This window comes from Oncorhynchus tshawytscha, linkage group LG29 (assembly GCF_018296145.1).
Source record: "Oncorhynchus tshawytscha isolate Ot180627B linkage group LG29, Otsh_v2.0, whole genome shotgun sequence".
Lineage (NCBI taxonomy): Eukaryota > Metazoa > Chordata > Actinopteri > Salmoniformes > Salmonidae > Oncorhynchus > Oncorhynchus tshawytscha.
Window position 1 is genome coordinate 29,469,758 of NC_056457.1, and position 26,152 is coordinate 29,495,909.

At 45.4% G+C, this 26,152-nt stretch overlaps 1 protein-coding gene and 1 long non-coding RNA gene across 5 annotated transcripts in view; one reads left to right on the forward strand and one right to left on the reverse strand.

The window, feature by feature from the left end:
- The window catches only part of LOC112240516 (semaphorin-5A-like), a 310,054-nt gene that overhangs the window by 95,984 nt on the left and 187,918 nt on the right, over positions 1-26,152 (reverse strand). For all 4 annotated transcript variants that reach the window (XR_006080276.1, XR_006080275.1, XM_042308578.1 and 1 more), the window contains exons 12-14: positions 24,789-24,906; positions 17,645-17,826; positions 17,354-17,497 (exon numbers count right to left, since the gene is read on the reverse strand). Coding sequence is in view for 2 of the 4 variants with exons in the window: in XM_042308578.1 (XP_042164512.1) it covers positions 17,354-17,497; positions 17,645-17,826; positions 24,789-24,906 (444 nt within the window). In the remaining 2 variants the exon portion in view is untranslated. The remainder of the gene's footprint in view (positions 1-17,353; positions 17,498-17,644; positions 17,827-24,788; positions 24,907-26,152) is intronic.
- Positions 1-26,152, forward strand: part of LOC112227636 — a 77,431-nt gene that overhangs the window by 28,955 nt on the left and 22,324 nt on the right. The window lies entirely within an intron of this gene.

Here is a 26,152-nt window from a genome sequence, read left to right on the forward strand (position 1 = left end):
GCAGAGATCAAAATGGAGGAGACAGGGTCCCCTGCAGAGATCAGAAGGGAGGAGACAGAGATCAGAATGGAGAAGACAGGGCGCCCTGCAGAGATCAGAATGGGAAGACAGATCCCCTGCAGAGATCAGAAGGGAGGAGACAGGGCCCCCTGCCGAGATCAGAATGGAGAAGACAGGGCGCCCTGCAGAGATCAGAATGGAGAAGACAGGGCGCCCTGCAGAGATCAGAATGGAGGAGACAGGGCGCCCTGCAGAGATCAGAATGGAGGAGACAGGGGCCCCTGCAGAGATCAGAAGGGAGGAGACAGACCCATTGATCTGCAGAGTCCCCTGCTCAGAATAAAGGGAGACAGCGTTAACCAGATTCATAGTAAATAGATTAATAAACTCATCGTCAATCCAGCCATGCTAATCATTCTGCTCTCAGATTAGATTAGCCTTCGTTTAATGCAACATCCTCCCTGGGCAGGAAGTCAAGAAGAAAAGGGTGCTATTTACTGCCCTATATGAGCTGAGTAAGCAGGGGAATACATACGCTTGAACATTAGCCAGACAGACTTTGGCCCCATTGCATTGACTGGGATAGCAGTTAATGTCAAGAAACCTTGGCCAAACTTCTGGAGAGAGACTGGAATGTGTGTGTGTGGCTACTGCATGTGCCTGAGGCCTTTCAATACTGTATCTCTAACCACAGCCATCTGGCCTCAGAGCGAGAGAGAGAGAGAGAGAGAGAGAGAGAGGTATATACATTTATATATATATATAGAGAGAGAGAGAGATGATATGACATTTGTAATGTCTTTATTGTTTTGAAACTTCTGTATGTGTAATGTTTACTGTTCATTTTTATTGTTTGTTTCACTTTAAATACTCACTTTATATATTATCTACCTCACTTGCTTTGGCAATGTTAACACATGTTTCCCATGCCAATAAAGCCCTTGAATTGAATTGAATTGAGAGAGAGTGTGCTGATTACCTCTGAAAGGGGACCCTATGGCCACGGCAATAACAGCCCACTCCATTCCTAACATTAAAGGGAGAGTTCACACCCAAAATGAGTCCACAATCCACAACATCTGATTCATATAGGACATGTAGAAAATGAGAGGAGAGAGAGAGAGAGAGAGAGAGAGAGAGAGGGAGAGAGAGAGAGAGAGAACTATTTGTACATAATATGACATTTGGAATATCTTTATTCTTTTGGAACATTTGTGAGTGTAATATTTACTATTCATTTGTATTGTTTATTTCGCTTTTGTTTATTATCTACTTCACTTGCTTTGGCAATGTTAACATATGTTTCCCATGCCCATAAAGTCCTTAAATTGAAAATGAATGGAGAGAGTTGGATGGATGGAGAGAGAGAGAGAGAGAGAGAGAGAGAGAGAGAGGGGTACAGAGAGAGAGAGAAAGAGAGAGAGATAGAGAGAGAAAGAGAGAGACAGAGAGAGAGAGAGAGAGAGAGAGAGTAGGAGGGAGAGAGAGAGAGAGAGAGAGGGAGGGAGGTACAGAGAGAGCAAGATAACATAACATTTGAAATGTCTCTATTCCTTTCAAGTGTAATGACTGTAATGTTTACTGTTAATTTGTTCATGTTTATTTCACTTTTGTTATTTATCTAATTCACTTGCTTTGGCAATGTTAACATATATTTCCCATGCCAATAAAGTCCTTAAATTGAATTGAGAGAGAGTGAGCGAGTAGGACCATGAAACCTGTTTCTTCTCTGACAGACAGTTCTCTTCTCTGACAGACAGACCCTTCTCCTCTCTAAACAGACAGACCGTTCTCTTCTCTGACAGACAGACCGTTCTCCTCTCTAAACAGACAGACCCTTCTCCTCTCTAAACAGACAGACCCTTCTCCTCTCTAAACAGACAGACCCTTCTCCCCTCTAAACAGACAGACTGTTCTCTTCTCTAAACAGACAGACCCTTCTCCTCTCTAAACAGACAGACCCTTCTCTCTAAACAGACAGACCCTTCTCTTCTCTAAACAGACAGACCCTTCTCCTCTCTAAACAGACAGACCCTTCTCTCTAAACAGACAGACCCTTCTCCTCTCTAAACAGACAGACCCTTCTCCTCTCTAAACAGACAGACCTCTTCTAAACACCTCTAAACAGACAGACCCTGTTCTCCTCTCTAAACAGACAGACCGTTCTCTTCTCTGACAGACAGACCGTTCTCCTCTCTAAACAGACAGACCCTTCTCTCTCTAAACAGACAGACCCTTCTCCCCTCTAAACAGACAGACTGTTCTCTTCTCTAAACAGACAGACCCTTCTCCTCTCTAAACAGACAGACCCTTCTCTCTAAACAGACAGACCCTTCTCTTCTCTAAACAGACGACCCTTCTCTCTAAACAGACAGACCCTTCTCTTCTCTAAACAGACAGACCCTTCTCCTCTCTAAACAGACAGACCCTCTCTCTAAACAGACAGACCCTTCTCTTCTCTAAACAGACAGACCCTTCTCTCTAAACAGACAGACCCTTCTCTTCTCTAAACAGACAGACCCTTCTCCTCTCTAAACAGACAGACCCTTCTCTTCTCTGACAGACAGACCCTTCTCCTCTCTAAACAGACAGACCGTTCTCCTCTCTAAACAGACAGACCCTTCTCCTCTCTAAACAGACAGACCCTTCTCTTCTCTGACAGACAGACCCTTCTCCTCTCTAAACAGACAGACCCTTCTCCTCTCTAAACAGACAGACCCTTCTCTTCTCTGACAAACATACCGTTCTCTTCTCTAAACAGACAGACCCTTCTCTTCTCTGACAGACCCTTCTCTTCTTTAGGAGAGAGTGATAGTGACACAGCATATTTCATCCATTAAAACATGTCTCCTCCACAGAGTGTAAAATCACCAAGCCCTACTGTAGGATTCTAATGGATTCTCTCAATAACACATCTCTACCATTCATCGCTGGGCCGGCACAAGGTGTTTTATTAGCTGAGCAGGTAGTTTGAAAGAAGCAGAGAGGGAGAGGGGGACAAGGAAAGTAAGAGGGAGGGAGATACGGAGAGAGAGATGGGGGGGCGGGAGCAGGGGAAAACACCTGCCCCTTCTCATTAAAGCCACAATTGTGGGTGTGTAAATGGGTAAATGGCACCCTTCGCGAAAAATATATACTTTTTTCGAAGACAATCATGTTTCAAAAAGTACATTGCCTTCAGAAAGTATTCAGACCCTTTGACTTCATCCACATTGGATTGTTACGTTACAGTATTGCTCTAACGTTGATTAAATAAAAACTATTCCCTCAGCAATGTACACACAATACCCCATAACGACAAAGCAAAAACAGGTTATAATACATTTTTGCAAAAAAAAAATCAAAAAAATGAAATTTACATAAGTATTCAGACCCTTTACTCAGTACTTTGTTGAAGCACCTTTGGCAGCGATTACAGCCTTGAGTCTTCTTGGGTATGACGCTACAAGCTTGGCACACCTGTATTTGGGGAGTTTCTCCCATTCTTCTCTGCAGATCCTCTCAAGCTCTGTCAGGTTGTCAGGCTGCACAGCAATTTTCAGGTCTCTCCAGAGATCTTCGATCAGGGTCAAGTCCGGGCTCTGGCTGGGACACCCAAGGACAGTCAGAGACTTGTCCCGAAACCACTCCTATGTTGTCCTGCGCTGCGTTGTCTGTGTGTTTGGGGCTGTTGTCCTGATGGAATGTGAACCTTTGCCCCAGTCTGAGGTCCTGAGTGCTCTGGACCAGGTTTTCATCAAGGATCTCTCGGTACTTTGCTCCGTTCATTTTGACCTCAATCCTGAGTAGTCTCCCAGTACCTGCCGATGAAAATCATCCCCACAGCATGATGCTGCCACCACCATGCTTCACCTTAAGGATGGTGTTAGTTTTCTTCCAGACGTGACGGCTTGGCATTCAGGCCAAAGAGTTCCATCTTGGTTTTAAAAGACCAGAGAATCTTGTTTCTCCTGGTCTGAGAGTCCTTTAGGTGCCTTTTGGCAAACTCAAAGCAGGCTATGCTTTTCATGAGGAGTGGATTAAGTCTGGCCACCCTGCCATAATGGCCTGATTGGTGGAGTTCGGAGAGATGGTCGTCCTTCTGGAAGGTCCTCCCATCTCTACAGAGGAACTCTGGAGCTCTGTCAGAGTGACCATAGGGTTCTTGGTCACTTCCCCTGATTGTTCAGTTTGGCTGGGTGGCCAGTCCTTAGGAAGAGTCTTGGTGGTTCAAAATTCTTCCATTGAAGAATGATGGAGGTCATTGTGTTCTTGAGGACCTTCAATGATGCAGACATTTTTCGTCCCCTTCCCCAGATCTGTGCCTCGACACAATCCTGTCTCGGAGCTCTACGGACCATTCCTTCCACCTCATGGCTTGGTTTTTACATGCACTGTCAACTGTGGGACCTTATATAGACAGGTGTGTGCCTTTCGCTATCATGTCCAATCAATTGAATATAACACAGGTGGACTCAAATCAACTTGTAGAAACATCTCAAGGATGATCAATGGAAACAGGATGCACCTGAGCACAATTTGGAGTCTCATAGCAAAGGGTCTAAATACTTATGTAAATAAGGTATTTCTGTTTTTTATTTCTAATAAATTGGAAAACATGTAGCTTGATGAAAACAATTGTTTTGAAGGAATTTTAGAATAAAGCTGTAATGTAACACAATGTAGAAAAAGTCAATTGTTTCAGAATACTTTCCTAACGCACTTGTGTGTCTCCATGAGATTCGCTTCAATGCACTATTGAGTCTTCAAGTAGGAATATATGGTGTCACATAATTGATGGCTTTGTCCATTAATATATACAGTCATTGGGGGGACTGGGAAAGTCGCAGTCTGGAGGGCCCTTGAACAATTGATAAATCTACACAATATATATTTTTTCAAAAGTTCCATAATAAATATTATGTCTACATACAGTGTTGTAACAATGTGCAAATAGTTAAAGTACAAAAGGGAAAATAAATAAACATAAATATGGGTTGTATTTACAATGGTGTTTGTTCTTCACTGGTTCACAAATCTTGCTGCTGTGACGGGACACTGGTATTTCACCTAGTAGATATGGGAGTTTATCAAAATTGGGTTTGTTTTCAAATTATTTGTGGCTCTGTGTAATCTGAGGGAAATATGTGTCTCTAATTTGGTCATATATTTGGGCAGGAGGTTAGGAAGTACAGTTCAGTTTCCACCTCATTTTGTGGGCAGTGAGCACATAGCCTGTCTTCTCTTGAGAACCAGGTCTGCCTACAGCGGCCTTTCTCAATAGCAAGGCTATGCTCACTGAGTCTGTACATAGTCAAAGCTTTCCTTCATTTTGGGTCTGTCACAGTGGTCAGGTATTCTGTGACTGTGTACTCTCTGTTTAGGGCCAAAATGCATTCTAATTTGCTCAGTTTTTAGGTTAATTCTTTCCAATGTGTAAAGAAATAATTTTTTGGTTTTCTCATGATTTGGTCTAATTGTTTTGCTGTCCTGGGGGTCTGTTTATGTTTGTGAACAGAGCCCCAGGACCAGCTTTCTTAGGGGACTCTTCTCCAGGTTCATCTCTCTGTAGGTGATGGCTTTGTTATTTCCAGTTTGGGAATCACTTCCTTTTAGGTGGTTGTAGAATTTTTAACGGCTCTTTCTGGAACTCAATAATTAACGGGTATCGGCCGAGTTCTGCTCTAAATCACTTGGTGTTTTACGTTGTACACGGAGGATATTTTTGCAGAATTCAGTGTGCAGAGTCTCATTTTTGGAGATTGTCCCATTTTGTGAATTATTGGTTGGTGAACGGACCCCAGACCTCAAACCCATAAAGATCAATGGGTTCTATAACCGAATCAAGTATTTTTAGATCCAAATTGGTATGTCAAATGTTATGTTCCTTTTGATGGCATAGAAGGCCCTTCTTACCTTGTCTCTCAGATCGTTCACAGCTTTGTGGAAGTTACCTGTGGCGCTGATGTTTAGGTCGAGGTATATATCGTTTTTTGTGTGCTCTATGGCAACGTTGTCTAGATGGAGTTTGTATTCGTGGTCCTGGCAACTGGACCTTTTTTGGAACACCATTACTGGTGTTACTAGTCTTACTGAGATTTACTATCAGGGTCCAGGTCTGCCAGAATCTGTGCAGAAGATCTAGGTGCTGCTGTAGGCCCTCCTTGGTTGGGGACAGAAGCACCAGATCATCAGCAAACAGTACATACTTGACTTCAGATTGTATTAGCGTGAGGCCAAGTGCTGCAGAATGTTCTCGTGCCCCAATTCGATGATACATATTACAGTGCCTTGCGAAAGTATTCGGCCCCCTTGAACTTTGCGACCTTTTGCCACATTTCAGGCTTCAAACATAAAGATATAAAACTGTATTTTTTTGTGAAGAATCAACAACAAGTGGGACACAATCATGAAGTGGAACGACATTTATTGGATATTTCAAACTTTTTTAACAAATCAAAAACTGAAAAATTGGGCGTGCAAAATTATTCAGCCCCCTTAAGTTAATACTTTGTAGCGCCACCTTTACAGCTGTACAGCTGTAATTACAGCTGTAAGTCGCTTGGGGTATGTCTCTATCAGTTTTGCACATCGAGAGACTGACATTTTTTCCCATTCCTCCTTGCAAAACAGCTCGAGCTCAGTGAGGTTGGATGGAGAGCATTTGTGAACAGCAGTTTTCAGTTCTTTCCACAGATTCTCGATTGGATTCAGGTCTGGACTTTGACTTGGCCATTCTAACACCTGGATATGTTTTTTTTTGAACCATTCCATTGTAGATTTTGCTTTATGTTTTGGATCATTGTCTTGTTGGAAGACAAATCTCCGTCCCAGTCTCAGGTCTTTTGCAGACTCCATCAGGTTTTCTTCCAGAATGGTCCTGTATTTGGCTCCATCCATCTTCCCATCAATTTTAACCATCTTCCCTGTCCCTGCTGAAGAAAAGCAGGCCCAAACCATGATGCTGCCACCACCATGTTTGACAGTGGGGATGGTGTGTTCAGGGTGATGAGCTGAGTTGCTTTTACGCCAAACATAACGTTTTGCATTGTTGCCAAAAAGTTCAATTTTGGTTTCATCTGACCAGAGCACCTTCTTCCACATGTTTGGTGTGTCTCCCAGGTGGCTTGTGGCAAACTTTAAACAACACTTTTTATGGATATCTTTAAGAAATGGCTTTCTTCTTGCCACTCTTCCATAAAGGCCAGATTTGTGCAATATACGACTGATTGTTGTCCTATGGACAGAGTCTCCCACCTCAGCTGTAGATCTCTGCAGTTCATCCAGAGTGATCATGGGCCTCTTGGCTGCATCTCTGATCAGTCTTCTCCTTGTATGAGCTGAAAGTTTAGAGGGATGGCCAGGTCTTGGTAGATTTGCAGTGGTCTGATACTCCTTCCATTTCAATATTATCGCTTGCACAGTGCTACTTGGGATGTTTAAAGCTTGGGAAATCTTTTTGTATCCAAATCCGGCTTTAAACTTCTTCACAACAGTATCTCGGACCTGCCTGGTGTGTTCCTTGTTCTTCATGAAGCTCTCTGCGCTTTTAACAGACCTCTGAGACTATCACAGTGTAGGTGCATTTTTACGGAGACTTGATTACACACAGGTGGATTGTATTTATCATCATTAGTCATTTAGGTCAACATTGGATCATTCAGAGATCCTCACTGAACTTCTGGAGAGAGTTTGCTGCACTGAAAGTAAAGGGGCTGAATAATTTTGCACGCCCAATTTTTCAGTTTTTGATTTGTTAAAAAAGTTTGAAATATCCAATAAATGTCGTTCCACTTCATGATTGTGTCCCACTTGTTGTTGATTCTTCACAAAAAATACAGTTTTATATCTTTATGTTTGAAGCCTGAAATGTGGCAAAAGGTTGCAAAGTTCAAGGGGCCGAATACTTTCGCAAGGCACTGTATGTTGAATAGGGTGGGGCTTAAGCTGCATCCCTGTCTCACTGCACCCCCTCAAATGAAATGTTTGTGTTTATTGTAACCACACACTTGTTATTTGTGTACATGGATTTTATAATGTTGTATGTTTCCCCCCAACACCACTTTCAATCTATTTTTATAGCAGATCCTCATTCCAAATTGAGTCAAGAGCTTTTTTGAAATCAACAAAGCATGAGAAGATTTTGCCTTTGTTTTGGTTTGTCAATTTGACATTTGCTCAGTAAATTGTTGCTCAGTACATTTACTGTGGAAATGTACAAGTCTGCTGGAAATGATAACGCAGAGGATTTTCCCAAGGTTGCTGTTGACGCATTTCCCACGGTAGTTATTGGGGTCAAATTAGTCTCCACTTTTGTGGATTGGGGTGATCAGTCCTTGGTTCCAAATATTGGGGAAGATGCCAGAGCTAAGGAAATTGTTAAAGAGTGTAAGTATAGCCAATTAGAATTTGTGGTCTGGATATTTTATCATTTCATTGAGGATACCATCAACACCACAGGCCTTTTTGGATTGGAGGGTTTGTAGTTCATTCAATGTGATTGGAGAATCCAATGGGTTCTGCTTGTCTTTAATAGCTGATTCTAAGATTTGTATTTGATAATGTATATGTTTTTGCTGTTTGTTCTTTGTTATAGGGACAAAAAGATTGGAGAAGTGGTTTATCCATACATCTCCGGTTTGGATAGATAACTCTTTGTGTTGTTGTTTGTTTAGTGTTTTCCCAGAAGTGGTTAGAGTCTATGCATTCTTCAATTACATTGAGCTGATTTATGACATGGTGTTCCTTATTTTTCTGTAGAGTATTTCTGTATTGTTTTTGTGATTCACCATAGTGAAGGGGTAGACTCAGGTTTTCTGGGTCTCTGTTTTTGGTTGGTGTCACGCTCGTTGGAATAAATGTCGGACCAAGCTGCAGCACGATATGGTTTCCACATAATTGTAATAATAATGTGAAACTTAGCAAAGGCAAAAACAAATAAACAAATAAACTAGCAACAAACCATGACTACAGAGATACTACGTGCAATAACTGAAAACAATATCCCATAAACACAAGTGGGAAAAACAGCTACTTAAATATGATCCCCAATTAGAGACAACGATACCAGCTGCCTCTAATTGAGAATCATACAAATCACCAACATAGAAAAAAACTAGAACACCACATAGAAATACACAAACTAGATCACCCCCAGTCACGCCCTGACCCACTTCACCATAGAGAAACAATGGCTCTCTATGGTCAGCGCGTGACAGTTGGACAGGTTTCTCAATTTATTTCTTAGGTTTTTGCATTCTTCATCAAACCATTTGTCAATGTTGTTAATTGTCTTTGGTTTTCTGTTTGTAATTTTTAGATTTGATAGGGAAGCTGAGAGGTCAAATATACTGTTTAGATTTTCTACTGCCAAGTTTACACCTTCACTATTGCAGTGGAACGTTTTGTCCAGGAAGTTGTCTAAAAGGGATTTGTTTTTGCCTAATTGTTTTTTGGTAGGTTTCCACACTACATTCCTTCCATCTATAGCATGTCTTAATATTATTCAGTTCTTTGGATTTGATGGCTCATGATTGAGTTTTGCTCTGTTCAAGCAGACTGTGACTTTTCTGTGGTCTGATAGGGGTGTCAGTGGGCTGACTGTGAACGCTCTGAGAGACTCTGGGTTGAGGTCAGTGATAAAGTCGTCTACAGTACTGCCAAGAGATGAGCTATAGGTGTACCTACCGTAGGAGTCCCCTTGAAGCCTTCCATTCGCAGCATGCGACATAGCTGCTGGAGTTGTGACCTGTTTTGGTCGGTTATGTTGTCATAGTTGTGCCTAGGGGGGCATATTGGGGAGGGAATGATGTCCCCTCCAGGTAGCTTCTGGCATTTAGGCCGCCACAGACTAGTACATGTCCCTGGGCCCCCTCCTGGATGGAGAAGCTGTCTTCATTAAAGTATGTGGATTCTAGTTGGGGGATATAGGTAGCACACAGGAGGAAATTTTTCTCTGTTAAGATAATTTCCTTCTGAATTTCTAGCCAAATGTAAAATGTTCCTGTTTTGATCAATTTAATAGAACACCCTGTTTCACACCTGGTAGTTTGGTGGATGGGACTACCAGCTCTCTGTAACCTAGAGGGCAACCAGTGGGTCCATCTCCTCTATAACACCCACCTGGTAGTTTGGTGGATGGGACTACCAGCTCTCTGTAACCTAGAGGGCAACCAGTGGGTCCATCTCCTCTATACCACCCACCTGGTAGTTTGGTGGATGGGACTACCAGCTCTCTGTAACCTAGAGGGCAACCAGTGGGTCCATCTCCTCTATACCACCCACCTGGTAGTTTGGTGGATGGGACTACCAGCTCTCTGTAACCTAGAGGGCAACCAGTGGGTCCATCTCATCTATACCACCCACCTGGTAGTTTGGTGGATGGGACTACCATCTCTCTGTAACCTAGAGGGCAACCAGTGGGTCCATCTCCTCTATACCACCCACCTGGTAGTTTGGTGGATGGGACTACCAGCTCTCTGTAACCTAGAGGGCAACCAGTGGGTCCATCTCCTCTATACCACCCACCTGGTAGTTTGGTGGATGGGACTACCAGCTCTCTGTAACCTAGAGGGCAACCAGTGGGTCCGTCTCCTCTATACCACCCACCTGGTAGTTTGGTGGATGGGACTACCAGCTCTCTGTAACCTAGAGGGCAACCAGTGGGTCCGTCTCCTCTATACCACCCACCTGGTAGTTTGGTGGATGGGACTACCAGCTCTCTGTAACCTAGAGGGCAACCAGTGGGTCCGTCTCCTCTATACCACCCACCTGGTAGTTTGGTGGATGGGACTACCAGCTCTCTGTAACCTAGAGGGCAACCAGTGGGTCCATCTCATCTTTACCACCCACCTGGTAGTTTGGTGGATGGGACTACCAGCTCTCTGTAACCTAGAGGGCAACCAGTGGGTCCATCTCATCTATACCACCCACCTGGTAGTTGGTGGATGGGACTACCAGCTCTCTGTAACCTAGAGGGCAACCAGTGGGTCCGTCTCCTCTATACCACCCACCTGGTAGTTTGGTGGATGGGACTACCAGCTCTCTGTAACCTAGAGGGCAACCAGTGGGTCCGTCTCCTCTATACCACCCACCTGGTAGTTTGGTGGATGGGACTACCAGCTCTCTGTAACCTAGAGGACAACCAGTGGGTCCATCTCATCTATACCACCCACCTGGTAGTTTGGTGGATGGGACTACCAGCTCTCTGTAACCTAGAGGGCAACCAGTGGGTCCATCTCCTCTATACCATGTTCCCTGTAGGATGACAATGTCTGTATTTCTGATTTCTTTGGTGAAGACCAGGTTCCTGCTCTTTAGGCCAAATGCAGATGACTTCAGGCCTTGGATATTCCAGGATGAGATAGTGAAGGCTTTGTGTTCCATTAAGTGTCCAATGTTGTTAGTCATGTGTTTTGGCCTAAGGCTAGTAAGTGTGAGCAGAGCCTGCTGAGCATCTGCTGAGGCCTGTTTGCCTGCTCACGGCCTGGGCGTATGTGTGACTTCCATGTTGAGGTCCGGGACAGTGTATTGCTGGTCTGGGCACTGTGTCTATTGATCTGTTGCTCCTGTGTGAAGTGTTGGGGCTGAGTTTGAGGGCGTTGTCCTTTAAGGCGAAGAAGGGCACTGCTGCCTTTTAGAGGTGGACCTGGTCATAAAGGCTGTTCAAATCCAGGGTGGATTGGTGGGCACTGCTGCCTTTTAGAGGTGGACCTGGTCATAAAGGCTATTCAAATCCAGGGTGGATTGGTGGGCACTGCTGTCTTTTAGAGGTGGACCTGGTCATAAAGGCTGTTCAAATCCAGGGTGGATTGGTGGGCACTGCTGCCTTTTAGAGGTGGACCTGGTCATAAAGGCTGTTCAAATCCAGGGTGGATTGGTGGGCCAGATAAACATTTGGTTTTGAGGCTCAGTCAAGGGAAATACTTTTCCCCGCTGTATGGTAGCAGGGTGGAAGTATTTTCAGGGTAGCAAGGTGGAGATAACCACTGGGGAAAGTAGAAGAAGCTTTTTCAATCACTCCTTTGAGTGCAGTGGCCACCCGTTCCTGCTGTGCTCTCAGGTCATTTGTGCCTGTGTGTATTATTATGTGGCTGGGTGACCCTAGTTGGTCCTCAGACTGAAGGTCTAGGGCGCTGTGTATTATTATGTGGCTGGGTGACCCTAGTTGGTCCTCAGACTGAAGGTCTAGGGCGCTGTGTATTATTATGTGGCTGGGTGACCCTAGTTGGTCCTCAGACTGAAGGTCTAGGGCGCTGTGTATTATTATGTGGCTGGGTGACCCTAGTTGGTCCTCAGACTGAAGGTCTAGGGCGCGCTGGGTGTTTGGATACCAGAGTTTAGAAACTCTGTTTGAGAAAAAGTCTGTTTTCTTATATATATTTCCCATTTGAGTCCATAAGGAGTCTGTGGCTTGTGTTTGTCCTCAGTGGGTGTGGGGGGGTTGTCAGGAGGGCTATCAGGGTGGCTGACAGGGGGGGTGCTGAGAGGTGGTGGGATATTCTGGGCTTGGGGTTCTTCATTTGTCTGTCCTGCTGTGATGTCAATGTGGTCAGGGTCTGGTGTGGACTGTTCTGCTGTGGTGTCAAGACTTTTGTCGAGAGCTGAGGTGGGCTGTTCTGCTGGCTTCTCTGCGGGGGTGGCCACCTCTCTAATTAGTTGTTCTCTGTGACACGCCATCCCCCTCACCCTCTCCTCCAGCAGTCTGATCCTCTCCTCTAGTGCTCTGTTCTTCTCCTGTTCTGCTCTTGCTCTTTCTCCTGTTGATGTTGTCTCACTACAGTCCAGAGTGCAGATATGTCTCTCTCCACCTCCAGCTCTCCGGATCTTGTTGAGACGGTGTTGTTGAGCTGGAGGATTTTGTTGTGCTGACGAGTGTGTTCACCTCTTGTTCCAGCTCCTCCTGCCTTACCTCCAGCTGGGTGTATTTATCCTTCATATCAATGAGGGGGTAGTACTCTGTGCTGGGAGGTTGACTTTCTGCTTGGGGTTGCTCGTCTGTGGGGTTGTTTAATGAAGAGGTCTGGTCTGACCCGCTGGGGGTATCTTTCTCAAGAGAGAGCTTCACCTGCTGGGCTCTTTCTTTGATAATGTGAAAGTCCAGCTGAAACTGTTTGGGGTTGCTCTGTACCAATACTGTTCGAGACTTGTACATGTTCACATTTCCTGACTCAGAGTCCTCGTTGTCTCGTATCCTGAGTTTCTACCCATCAGTAACACCCCCTCTGAGTTTCTACCCATCAGTAACACCCCCTCTGAGTTTCTGCCCATCAGTAAACCCCCTCTGAGTTTCTACCCATCAGTAACCCCCCTCTGAGTTTCTACCCATCAGTAACACCCCCCTCTGAGTTTCTACCCATCAGTAACACCCCCTCTGAGTTTCTGCCCATCAGTAACACCCCCCTCTGAGTTTCTGCCCATCAGTAACACCCCGCCCCCTCTGAGTTTCTGCCCATCAGTAACACCCCCTCTGAGTTTCTACCCATCAGTAACACCCCCCTCTGAGTTTCTACCCATCAGTAACACCCCCCTCTGAGTTTCTACCCATCAGTAACACCCCCTCTGAGTTTCTACCCATCAGTAACACCCCCCTCTGAGTTTCTGCCCATCAGTAACACCCCCCTCTGAGTTTCTGCCCATCAGTAACACCCCCCTGAGTTTCTACCCATCAGTAAGTTTCACCCCAGTAACACCCCCCCCTCTGAGTTTCTGCCCATCAGTAACACCCCCCTCTGAGTTTCTGCCCATCAGTAACACCCCCACCCCCTCTTAACAAAAGGGTAGTGTGTTAATATAGCACTGTGTTATGCCAGGGGATGGTCTGTGGGGAATTTATTTTATTTAACCTTTATTTAACTAGGCAAGTCAGTTAAGAACAAATTCCTATTCTACAATGACGGCCCAGGAACAGTGGGTTAACTGCCTTGTTCAGGGGCAAAACCACAGACCTTCACCTCGTCAGCTCGGGGATTCGATCCCAGCAACCTTTCGGGAAGATGAAGTTGCTTATGTTCCCATTTTTATAACAGTCAGCAAAAAGTGTTTCTTGATTTTCCATAAGGAGCTTAATTTTGTACTCTTTTCATGCCTTAACATGTTTTACATAGAGAGGGTACTGTATTTTAATTACCTCTGAACAGCGGGAGGCGGCTTCAAAGCCCTCTGCATTCGGTTGAGGTAGACTGTGTGACTCTCCTGCCATTGTTGGGCTCAAGGGCTTCGACACCTCTCACATCAGTGCTAATTGAAGTCGCTCTGTGTGTATCCAAAGGTGGTCAATGAAATTAGCACTGTGATGTCCTGGGTAGAACAAGAGAAACTAGAACCCCATATAAAGAACGGACAACCTAATTGAAATGCTTCATTATGTGGGCTCCCGAGTAGTGCAGCATTCTAAAGCACTGCATCTCAGTGCTAGAGGCGTCACTGCAGACACCCTGGTTTGAATCCAGGCTGTATCACAACCGGCCAGGATTGGGAGCCCCCACAGCGTGGCGCACAATTGGCCCAGTGTCGTCCGGGTTAGGGTTTTGTCGGTGTGGCCCGTCATTGCAAATAAGAATTTGTTCTTAACTGACTTGCCGAGTAAATGTTAAAATACCCAGTAACAAAGTACCCAGACGATAAGGAATCTGTCTGAAGTTATTCTCATATTATTATTGACTTTGTTGTAAAGTTTCTGGTAAAAAAGTTTTATTTCAAACAACCTGCACTCTCCTTCCCACCTCCCTCTCTCCTTTCTCTCTCTCCTTCTCACCTCCCTCTCTCCTTTCTCTCTCTCCTTCTCACCCCCCTCTCTCCTTTCTCTCTCTCCTTCTCACCTCTCTCTCCTTTCTCTCTCTCCTTCTCACCTCCCTCTCTCCTTTCTCTCTCTCCTTCTCACCTCCCTCTCTCCTTTCTCTCTCTCCTTCTCACCTCCCTCTCTCCTTTCTCTCTCTCCTTCTCACCCCCCTCTCTCCTTTCTCTCTCTCCTTCTCACCTCCCTCTCTCCTTTCTCTCTCTCCTTCTCACCTCCCTCTCTCCTTTCTCTCTCTCCTTCTCACCCCTCTCTCCTTTCTCTCTCTCCTTCTCACCTCCCTCTCTCCTTTCTCTCTCTCCTTCTCACCTCCCTCTCTCCTTTCTCTCTCTCCTTCCCACCTCCCTCTCTCCTTTCTCGCTCTCCTTCTCACCTCCCTCTCTCCTTTCTCTCTCTCCTTCTCACCTCCCTCCTCTTTCTCTCTCTCCTTCTCACCCCCTCTCCTTTCTCTCTCTCCTGCTCACCTCCCTCTCTCCTTTCTCTCTCTCCTTCTCACCTCCCTCACTCCTTTCTCTCTCTCCTTCTCACCTCCCTCTTTCCTTTCTCTCTCCTTCTCACCTCTCTCTCCTTTCTCTCTCTCCTTCTCACCTCCCTCTCTCCTTTCTCTCTCTCCTTCTCACCTCCCTCTCTCCTTTCTCTCTCTCCTTCTCACCTCCCTCACTCCTTTCTCTCTCTCCTTCTCACCTCCCTCTTTCCTTTCTCTCTCCTTCTCACCTCTCTCTCCTTTCTCTCTCTCCTTCTCACCTCCCTCTCTCCTTTCTCTCTCTCCTTCTCACCTCCCTCTCTCCTTTCTCTCTCCTTCTCACCTCCCTCTCTCCTTTCTCTCTCTCCTTCTCACCTCCCTCTCTCCTTTCTCTCTCTCCTTCTCACCTCCCTCTCTCCTTTCTCTCTCTCCTTCTCACCTCCCTCACTCCTTTCTCTCTCTCCTTCTCACCTCCCTCTTTCCTTTCTCTCTCCTTCTCACCTCTCTCTCCTTTCTCTCTCTCCTTCTCACCTCCCTCTCTCCTTTCTCTCTCTCTCCTTCTCACCTCCCTCTCTCCTTTCTCTCTCTCCTTCTCACCTCCCTCACTCCTTTCTCTCTCTCCTTCTCACCTCCCTCTTTCCTTTCTCTCTCCTTCTCACCTCTCTCTCCTTTCTCTCTCTCCTTCTCACCTCCCTCTCTCCTTTCTCTCTCTCCTTCTCACCTCCCTCTCTCCTTTCTCTCTCCTTCTCACCTCCCTCTCTCCTTTCTCTCTCTCCTTCTCACCTCCCTCTCTCCTTTCTCTCTCTCCTTCTCACCTCCCTCTCTCCTTTTCTCTCTCCTTCTCACCTCCCTCACTCCTTTCTCTCTCTCCTTCTCACCTCCCTCTTTCCTTTCTCTCTCCTTCTCACCCTCTCTCCTTTCTCTCTCTCCTTCTCACCTCCCTCTCTCCTTTCTCTCTCTCCTTCTCACCTCCCTCTCTCCTTTCTCTCTCCTTCTCACCTCCCTCTCTCCTTTCTCTCTCTCCTTCTCACCTCCCTCTCTCCTTTCTCTCTCTCCTTCTCACCTCCCTCTCTCCTTTCTCTCTCTCCTTCTCACCTCCCTCTCTCCTTTCTCTCTCCTTCTCACCTCCCTCTCTCCTTTCTCTCTCTCCTTCTCACCTCCCTTCTTAATCTCATTTTTTCAGAGTGCATTGCAGGTTGCTTATAAACCTTCTCAACATCTTGTTGGGGGTGATTATTCCAGACCAAAGCAGCAGAGCTGGAGCTTAACAAGGAGGGCAGCCTCCCTCATCTGTGTGGAGCCCAGATAGTGGCTCAAAAACATTCCTCTCTCTCTCTCTTAATTGACTGTCAGACTGAAGCCGTTATGAGGGAAAAAAGAGTCATATATGTAATGCTTCACATCACAATGTGTGACTGGCTAATGAATGAAGGACTCAAGACTTCTGTTACACTCACAACAGCAGGGGGATTGTTTCTGGATAATTGGTGTGGATTTATGGCTGTCTGTATGTGTAGCTGTGTGTGTATGTGTGTATGTGGCTGTGTGTGTGTGTGTAGCTGTGTGTGTATGTGTGTATGTGGCTGTGTGTGTATGTAGCTGTGTGTGTATGTAGCTGTGTGTGTGTGTGTAGCTGTGTGTGTATGTGTGTATGTGGCTGTGTGTGTATGTAGCTGTGTGTGTATGTAGCTGTGTGTGTGTGCGTAGCTGTGTGTGTATGTGTGTATGTGGCTCTGTGTGTATGTAGCTGTGTGTGTATGTAGCTGTGTGTGTGTGTGTACGTGGCTGTGTGTGTGTGTGTGTAGCTGTGTGTGTATGTGTGTATATGTGGACATGGCTGTGTGTGTGTAGCTGTGTGTGTATGTGTGTACGTGGCTGTGTGTGTATGTGGCTGTGTGTGTATGTGGCTGTGTGTGTATGTAGCTGTGTGTGTGTATGTAGCTGTGTGTGTATGTAGCTGTGTGTGGATGTAGCTGTGTGTGTATGTAGCTGTGTGTGTGTATGTAGCTGTGTGTGTGTATGTAGCTGTGTGTGTATGTAGCTGTGTGTGTGTATGTAGCTGTGTGTGTGTGTAGCTTGTTTATACATATGTATGAATGTACGAGTGTGTCCCGTACCTTTCCTCTCTGTTCTGCCCCACACACACTCGTCCTCCGTGGCGCGGGGTGGGGTTGCTGCAGGACCTCTGCCGGACCTGGAAGCCAATGCCACAGCTGGTGCTACACGGGATCCACAGAGTCCAGGGGCTCCACACACCGTTCCTATGGAGACACCACAGAACACAAGGTTACACACCGTTCCTATGGAGACACCACGGACGGACGGACGGACGGACGGACGGACGGACGGACGGACGGACGGACGGACGGACGGACAGACAGACATAATAATAATAATAATAATAATACCTGGAGCAGTTGGCGACCTCCACGCTGAGTCCGTGACAGGACTGACCCCCACACTGGGGTTTGGGATTATCACAAGGCCTGGTTCTACACAGACAGGAACCAGCACTGCCCCCATCAGTATGGCTACAGGCCCCCCAGCCTGTCCATGGCCCAAACCCTCCATCCAACGTCAAGTTACGCACCTGGGGAGAGAATACTTCAAACTAGGGTGGAGGTCAACAGAAAAGAAAGAAGGACATAGGGATAGAGTGAACGAGAGAGATGTAAATCTAATGCACCATGGGTAATACACAGGGAAGGAGTTGGAATAGGAGGAGAAGGTTGGGGAGGATGGCGGGAAGAGTTAGGGAGAGACATAAATATGCATAATCAGGAAAGATTACTGGTATTCATGTATATTCACAAGGGTAATACATGATAGTATAATCATTAGAGATATAGAGAGATTGATTTATTTCACCTTTATTTAACCAGGTAGGCAAGTTGAGAACAAGTTCTCATTTACAACTGCGACCTGGCCAAGATAAAGCAAAGCAGTTCGACACATACAACAACACAGAGTTACACATGGAGTAAACAAACATACAGTCAATAATACAGTAGAAAAATAAGTCTATATACGATGTGAGCAAATGAGGTGAGAAGGGAGGTAAAGGCAAAAAAAAGAACATGGTGGCAAAGTAAATACAATATAGCAATTAAACACTAAATATATATATATACAATATACAATATAGCAATTAAACACAAGTAAAACACTGGAATGGTAGATTTGCAGTGGAAAAATGTGCAAAGTAGAGATAGAAATAATGGGGTGCAAAGGAGCAAAATAAATAAATAAATAACTACAGTAAGGGGAAGAGTTAGTTGTTTGGGCTAAATTATAGATGTGCTATGTACAGGTGCAGTAATATGTGAGCTGCTCTGACAGCTGGTGCTTAAAGCTAGTGAGGGAGATAAGTGTTTCCAGTTTCATAGATTTTTGTAGTTCATTCCAGTCATTGGCAGCAGAGAACTGGAATGAGAGGCGGCCAAAGGAGGAATTGGTTTTGGGGGTGACCAGAGAGATATACCTGCTGGAGCGCGTGCTACAGGTGGGTGCTGCTATGGTGACCAGCGAGCTGAGATAAGGGGGGACTTTACTAAGCAGGGTCTTGTAGATGACCTGGAGCCAGTAGATAGTAGTTGGCGACGAGTATGAAGCGAGGGCCAGCCAACGAAAGAGTACAGGTCGCAATGGTGGGTAGTATATGGGGCTTTGATGACAAAACGTATGGCACTGTGATAGACTGCATCCTATTTATTGAGTAGGGTATTGGAGGCTATTTTGTAAATGACATTGCCGAAGTCGAGGATCGGTAGGATGGTCAGTTTTTCAAGGGTATGTTTGGCAGCATGAGTGAAGGATGCTTTGTTGCGAAACAGGAAGCCAATTCTAGATTTAACTTTGGGTTGGAGATGTTTGATGTGAGTCTGGAAGGACAGTTTACAGTCTAACCAGACACCTAGGTATTTGTAGTTGTCCACATATTCTAAGTCAGAACTGTCCAGAGTAGTGATGTTGGAAGGGCGGGCAGGCGCAGGCAGCGATCGGATGAAGAGCATGCATTTAGTTTTACTTGTATAAAAGAGCAATTGGAGGCCACGGAAGGAGAGTTGTTTGTTAACACAGTGTCCAAAGAAGGGCGAGAAGTATACAGAATGGCGTCGTCTGCGTAGAGGTGGATCAGAGACTCACCAGCAGCAAGAGCAACATCATTGATGTATACAGAGAAGAGAGTCGGTCCAATAATTGAACCCTGTGGCACCTCCATAGAGACTGCCAGAGGCCCTGACAACAGACCCTCCGATTTGACACATTGAACTCTATCAGAGAAGTAGTTGGTGAACCAGGAGGGGCAATCATTTGAGAAACCAAGGCTGTCGAGTCTGCCGATGAGGATGTGGTGATTGACAGAGTCGAAAGTCTTGGCCAGGTCAATGAATTTTGGATAGGATTTTGGATTGAGCTGTGAATGGGGCGGCATAGTGTTTAGCTGTCCCATAAGGTATACGTTTGATGGCAGTACTGTTGTTTTTGTTCCTGTAAATAAACACCCTGAAGCACAGAAGAGCATTTGCGGCTCCGCCATCTTTTTATTTTGATAGAGGTTAGGTTTTCCAGTATAGCCTTCAGGCCTACTATACGTGACAATGAATACGGCTGCACAGTATTGTTTCTTTTCGATGGTGGTTAAGATATCGTTTAGGACCTTGAGCGTGGCTGAGGTGCCACCATGACCAGCTCTGAAACCAGATTGCATAGCGGAGAAGGTATGTTGGAATTTGAAATGGTCGGTAATCTGTTTGTTGACTTGGCTTTCGAAGACCTTAGAAAGGCAAGGTAGGATAGATATAGGTCTGTAGCAGTTTGGGTCAAGAGTGCCCCCCCCCCCTTTGAAGAGGGGGATGACCGCAGCTGCTTTCCAATCTTTGGGAATCTTTGGGAAGAGAGGTTGAACAGGCTAGTAATAGGGGTGGCAACAATTTCGGCAGATAATTTTAGAAAGAAAGGGTCCAGATTGTCTAGCCTGGCTGATTTGTAGGGGTCCAGATTTTGCAGCTCTTTCAGAACATCAGCTGACTGGATTTGGGAGAAGGAGAAATGGGGAAGGCTTTGGCGAGTTGCTGTGGGGGTGCAGTGCTGTTGACCGGGGTATGGGTAGCCAGGTGGAAAGCATGGCCAGCCGTAGAAAAATGCTTATTGAAATTCTCAATTATAGTGGATTTATCGGTGGTGACAGTGTTTCCTATCTTCAGTGCAGTGGGCAGCTGGGAGGAGGTGTTCTTATTCTCCATGGACTTTACAGTGTCCTGGAACTTTTTTGAGTTTTGTGTTGCAGGAAGCAAATTTCTGCTTGAAAAAGCTAGCCTTGGCTTTTCTAACTGCCTGTGTATATTGGTTTCTAGCTTCCCTGAAAAGTTGCATATCACGGGGGCTGTTCAATGCTAATGCAGAACACCATAGGATGTTTTTGTGTTGGTTAAGGGCAGTCAGGTCTGGAGATAACCAAGGGCTATATCTGTTCCTGGTTCTAAATTTCTTGAAAGGGGCATGCTTATTTAAGATGGTGAGGAAGGCATTTAAAAAAATAATAACCAGGCATCCTCTACTCACGGGATGAGATCAATATCCTTCCAGGATACCCCGGCCAGGTCAATTAGAAAGGGCTGCTCGCCGAAGTGTTTCAGGGAGCGTTTGACAGTGATGAGTGGAGGTCGTTTGACCGCTGACCCATTACGGATGCAGGCAATGAGGCAGTGATCGCTGAGATCTTGGTTGAAAACAGCAGAGGTGTATTTAGAGGGCAAGTTGGTTAGGATGATATCTATGAGGGTGCCCGTGTTTACAGCTTTGGAGTGGTACCTGGTAGGTTCATTGATCATTTGTGTGAGATTGAGGGCATCAAGCTTAGATTGTAGGATGGCTGGGGTGTTGAGCATGTTCCAGTTTAGGTCGCCTTGCAGCACGAGCTCTGAAGATAGATGGGGGGGCAATCATTTCACATATGGTGTCCAGAGCACAGCTGGGGGCAGAGGGTGGTCTATAGCAGGCGGCAACGGTGAGAGACTTGTTTTTAGAGATGTGGATTTTAAAATTAGAAGTTCAAATTGTTTGGGTACAGACATGGATAGTAGGACAGAACTCTGCAGGCTATCTTTGGAGTAGATTGCAACACCGCCATCTTTGCCCGTTCTATCTTGTCTGAAAATGTTGAAGTTAGGGATGAACATTTCAGAATTTTTGGTGGTCTTCCTAAGCCAGGATTCAGACACAGCTAGAACATCCAGGTTGGCAGAGTGTGCTAAAGCAGTGAATAAAACAAGCTTAGGGAGGAGGCTTCTAATGTTAACATGCATGAAACCAAGGCTATTACAGTTACAGAAGTCATCAAAAGAGAGCGCCTGGGGAATAGGAGTGGAGCTAGGCACTGCCGGGCCTGGATTCACCTCTACATCACCAGAGGAACAGAGGAGGAGTAGGTTAAGGGTACGGCTAAAAGCTATGAGAACTGGTCGTCTAGAACGTCTGGAACAGAGAGTAAAATAAGGTTTCTGGGGTAAAATATATTTAAAATAGCTTCAAGGTGTAATGTACAGACAAAGGTATGGTAGGATGTGAATACAGTGGAGGTAAACCTAGGTATTGAGTGATGATGAGAGAGATATTGTCTCTAGAAACATCATTGAAACCAGGTGATGTCATCGCATGTGTGGGTGGTGGAACTGCAAGGTTGGATAAGGTATCGTGAGCAGGGCTAGAGGCTCTACAGTGAAATAGCCAATAAACACTAACCAGAACAGCAATGGACAAGGCATATTGACATTAAGGAGAGGCATGTTTAGTCGAGTGATCATAAGGGTCCAGTGAGTAGTGAGGTTGGTTGGGGTCACGGCGATTCAGACAGCTAGCCGGGCCATCGGTAGCAAGCTAGCAGAGAATGGAGGTCTGTTTTTAGCCACCTCATGCGTTTTCGGCGGTAGATTAGTGGGGTTCCGTGTGGTAGAGGGGATCAATCCAATTGGCAAAATAAATATAGTTATAGTGACCCAAGAAAAATTGTCCGATAGACCTATTCAGATAGCAGCCGATAAGACAGCTAACGATTAGCTTGCCGCAGATGGGCGTTCAGGTAACGTCGCGACAGAGGAGCCAGTTGGATAACTCCCTCGGGCAGATAACGGTAGTCCAGTCCTGAAGGCCCGGTGGGGCTCCGTGTCCGTAGTAAAACGGGTCCGGATAGGTGATTGTAGCCCCGGAGTGGCTGATGGAACTCTTCGGCTGGCTAGCTCCGGAATAATTTATGTTTTCTCCGGGATTGACGTAAGCCATTAGTCACACGGATAGCAGCTAGCGAGCTGCGAGATCCAGGTGTAAATGTCCAGAGATTGCAGTTGAAATCCAGGGGATATGTAGAGAAAAATAGGTCCGGTATGTTCTGGTCTGAGTCGCGTTGTACAAAACTGGCGATAGATCTTCGAGCTAAAGTATAGGTGATGACCACAAACCGTGGTTAGCAGAATACTAACGTTAGCCAGTAAACTGGCTAGCTTCTGGTTAGCTACTGGTTAGCTTCTGGCTAGCTTCTGGTTAGCTTCTGGTTAGCCTCTGGTTAGCTTCTGGTTAGCTTCTGGTTAGCTTCTGGTTAGCCTTTGGTTAGCTTCTGGTTAGCTTCTGGTTAGCTTCTATAGTGGATTTCAGATTTGAGGTAAGTAATACTTTTTTTTTTTAATTGGTGAGGCCGGTTGCAGGAGAGTGTTTTGAAGTTGAGTTTTTGGAAAAGAAAATATATAAAAGATATGCGAAGAAAGGTTTAAATATATATATATATACTGACTGCTATGCCATCTTGGGATACATATAGAGAGATAGAGAGATTTGGAGATACGGAGATATAGAGATATGGAGATATAGAGATATGGAGATATAGAGATATATAGAGATATAGAGATATGGAGATATAGAGATATAGAGATATAGAGATATAGAGATATAGAGATATGGAGATATGGAGATATGGAGATATAGAGATATAGAGATATGGAGATATAGAGATATAGAGATATAGAGATATGGAGATATAGAGATATAGAGATATGGAGATATAGAGATATAGAGATATGGAGATATAGAGATATAGAGATATAGATATATATAGAGATATGGAGATATAGAGATATAGAGATATAGAGATATAGAGATATGGAGATATAGAGATATAGAGATATAGAGATATAGAGATATGGAGATATGGAGATATGGAGATATAGAGATATAGAGATATAGAGATATGGAGATATAGAGATATGGAGATATGGAGATATAGAGATATGGAGATATAGAGATATAGAGATATAGAGATATAGAGATATGGAGATATAGAGATATGGAGATATAGAGATATAGAAATTTGGCGAAATGGAGATACGGAGATAGAGATATAGAAACTCTGAGATGTATCCAAAGGAGGCAATATATGAATTAATTTTTTACAATTTTAATTATAAAGGGACCTAACACATAGTTCAGCTTAGTAAAACACAAGGGAAATTAATGATGAGAGGGAAAATAAGTATTCACATTCATATACATATTTACTCATATACATGCAGGTGAGCATGTCCATTTGTATAAAACAGAAAACGGTGCATTGTTTTGATTCCAATGTGTTAGCCATATGGGCTAACTATGGAAACCAATGGTGTGTGAATCAACACCACAGGTGATATGAGCCACATAACGGTATCATCTTTGTGTGAAGAGCATTTGAACAACAAGAAAAGAAAAGCTTGATATGTCACTGCTTTGGTGGGAACTGAAATAAAATATGGCCTTCTATTATTGGTCATTGAACCCACTCAACAGTCTAAATGGGAAGACCTTACTATGAGAGAAGCACATTCTAATGAATGGAGAGAGAAGATGCAGAGAGAGAGAGAACAGAGAGGGAAAGAACAGGAAGAGGAAGCGAGAAAGAGAGGAAGGAAGCAGGGCCAGAGAACAGGCAAGGACATCTGTAATAGTGTCTGTGTTTACACTGTCTTTTAGCTGACTATGATGTCATCAGACGGAGACAGCCAGTGCTGTCAGTAGACCAGTAGAGTGTACCACTTAGGCCTGACGAGGAACTTCAAAGAGACTGTATGAGTAATGGTTTGGTGTGTTTGTGCATGTTCGTGAGTGTGTGTGTGTGTGTGAGTGTTTGCCAACACATACTGTTGAACATGGAACCACATACAAGACCAGGGCAGCACTCAATACTGCCCATGGTCACTGCCTCAGAATGGATGTCTGTCAGGCACACGACAATTACCCTTTCATTTAGCGGTGTCGCAGTGAAATCAATCCCCCCAATTGGGAGGTGGAAGAATGAACGGGCGGACTGCTGAGAATGAGGTAATGATCACGAAGACAGTGGAGATTGATTGAGTAATCACCCCTATTCATTTCAACAGGAATTGCTGGGGAGAAAATGCATTTCCCAGAGGGTGTGTGTGTGTGTGTGTGTGTGTGTGTGTGTGTGTGTGTGTGTGTGTGTGTGTGTGTGTGTGTGTATGTGTGTGTGTGTGTGTGTGTGTGGCATAGTGCATTCTGCGTACTCACAGGGCATTTAGTGATGCTCTGTTCCCATTGGCTCATGCTGACACTCTCCTCCAGGGTGGTACACTTCCTTAACACCAGGTCCCAGCCACAGTAGGGGTCCCTCGCCCCAACACACCCCCTAACAGAGTGGAGAGAGAATAGTGATTGATTGATTGATTGATTCATATTTTAAATAATGAGAGAAAAGGAGACAGAAGGAGAGAGGAGGAGACAGAAGTAGAGAGGAGAGAGAAAGAGACAGAAGTAGAGAGAAGGAGACAGAAGGAGAGAGGAGGAGACAGAGGGAGAGAGGAGAGAGGAGGAGAGAGGAGACAGAAGGAGAGAGGAGAAGAGAGGAGAGAGAGAAGGAGAGTGGAGGAGACAGAATGAGACAGAAGGAGAGTGGAGGAGACAGAAGGAGAGAGAAGGAGAGATGAGGAGAGAGGAGAGAATGAGAGAGAAGGAGAGAGAAGGAGACAGAAGGAGAGAGGAGAGAGGAGAGAATGAGACAGAAGGAGAGAGGAGGACACAGAAGGAGAGAGAAGGAGAGAAAGAGACCGAAGGAGAGAGGAGAAGAGAGGAGGAAACAGAAGGAGAGAGGAGGAGAGAGGAGAGAATGAGACAGAAGGAGAGAGAAGAAGAGAGAAGGAAAGAGGAGACAGAAGGAGAGAGGAGGAGACAGAAGTAGAGAGAAGGAGAGAGGAGGAGAGAGGAGAGGATGAGAGAGAAGGAGAGGAGTAGACAGAAGGAGAGAGGAGAGAGGAGAGAGGAGAGAATGAGACAGAAGGAGAGAGGACGAGACAGAAGGAGAGAAGAGGAGAGAGGAGAGAATGAGACAGAAGGAGAGAGGAGACAGGAGGAGAGAGGAGACAGAAGGAGACAGAAGGAGAGAGGAGACAGAAGGAGAGAGGAGACAGGAGGAGAGAGGAGACAGAAGGAGACAGAAGGAGAGAGGAGGAGACAGAAGGAGAGAGAAGGAGAGAGAAGGAGAGACAGAAGGAGACAGAAGGAGAGCGGAGGAGAGAGGAGAGAGGAGAGAATGAGACAGAAGGAGAGAGAAGGAGAGAGGAGGGGACAGAAGGAGAGAGACAGAGACAGAAGGAGAGAGGAGGAGACAGAAGGAGAGAGAAGGAGAGAGGAGGAGACAGAAGGAGAGAGAAGGAGAGAGGGGGAGATAGAAGGAGAGAGGAGAGAGACAGAAGAAGAGAGAAGGAGACAGAAGGAGAGAGAAGGAGAGAGAAAGAGAGAGGAGGAGAGAGGAGAGAATGAGACAGAAGGAGAGAGAAGAAGAGAGAAGGAGAGAGGAGACAGAAGGAGAGAGGAGGAGACAGAAGTAGAGAGAAGGAGAGAGAAAGAGAAAGAGACAGAAGGAGAGAGGAGAGAGG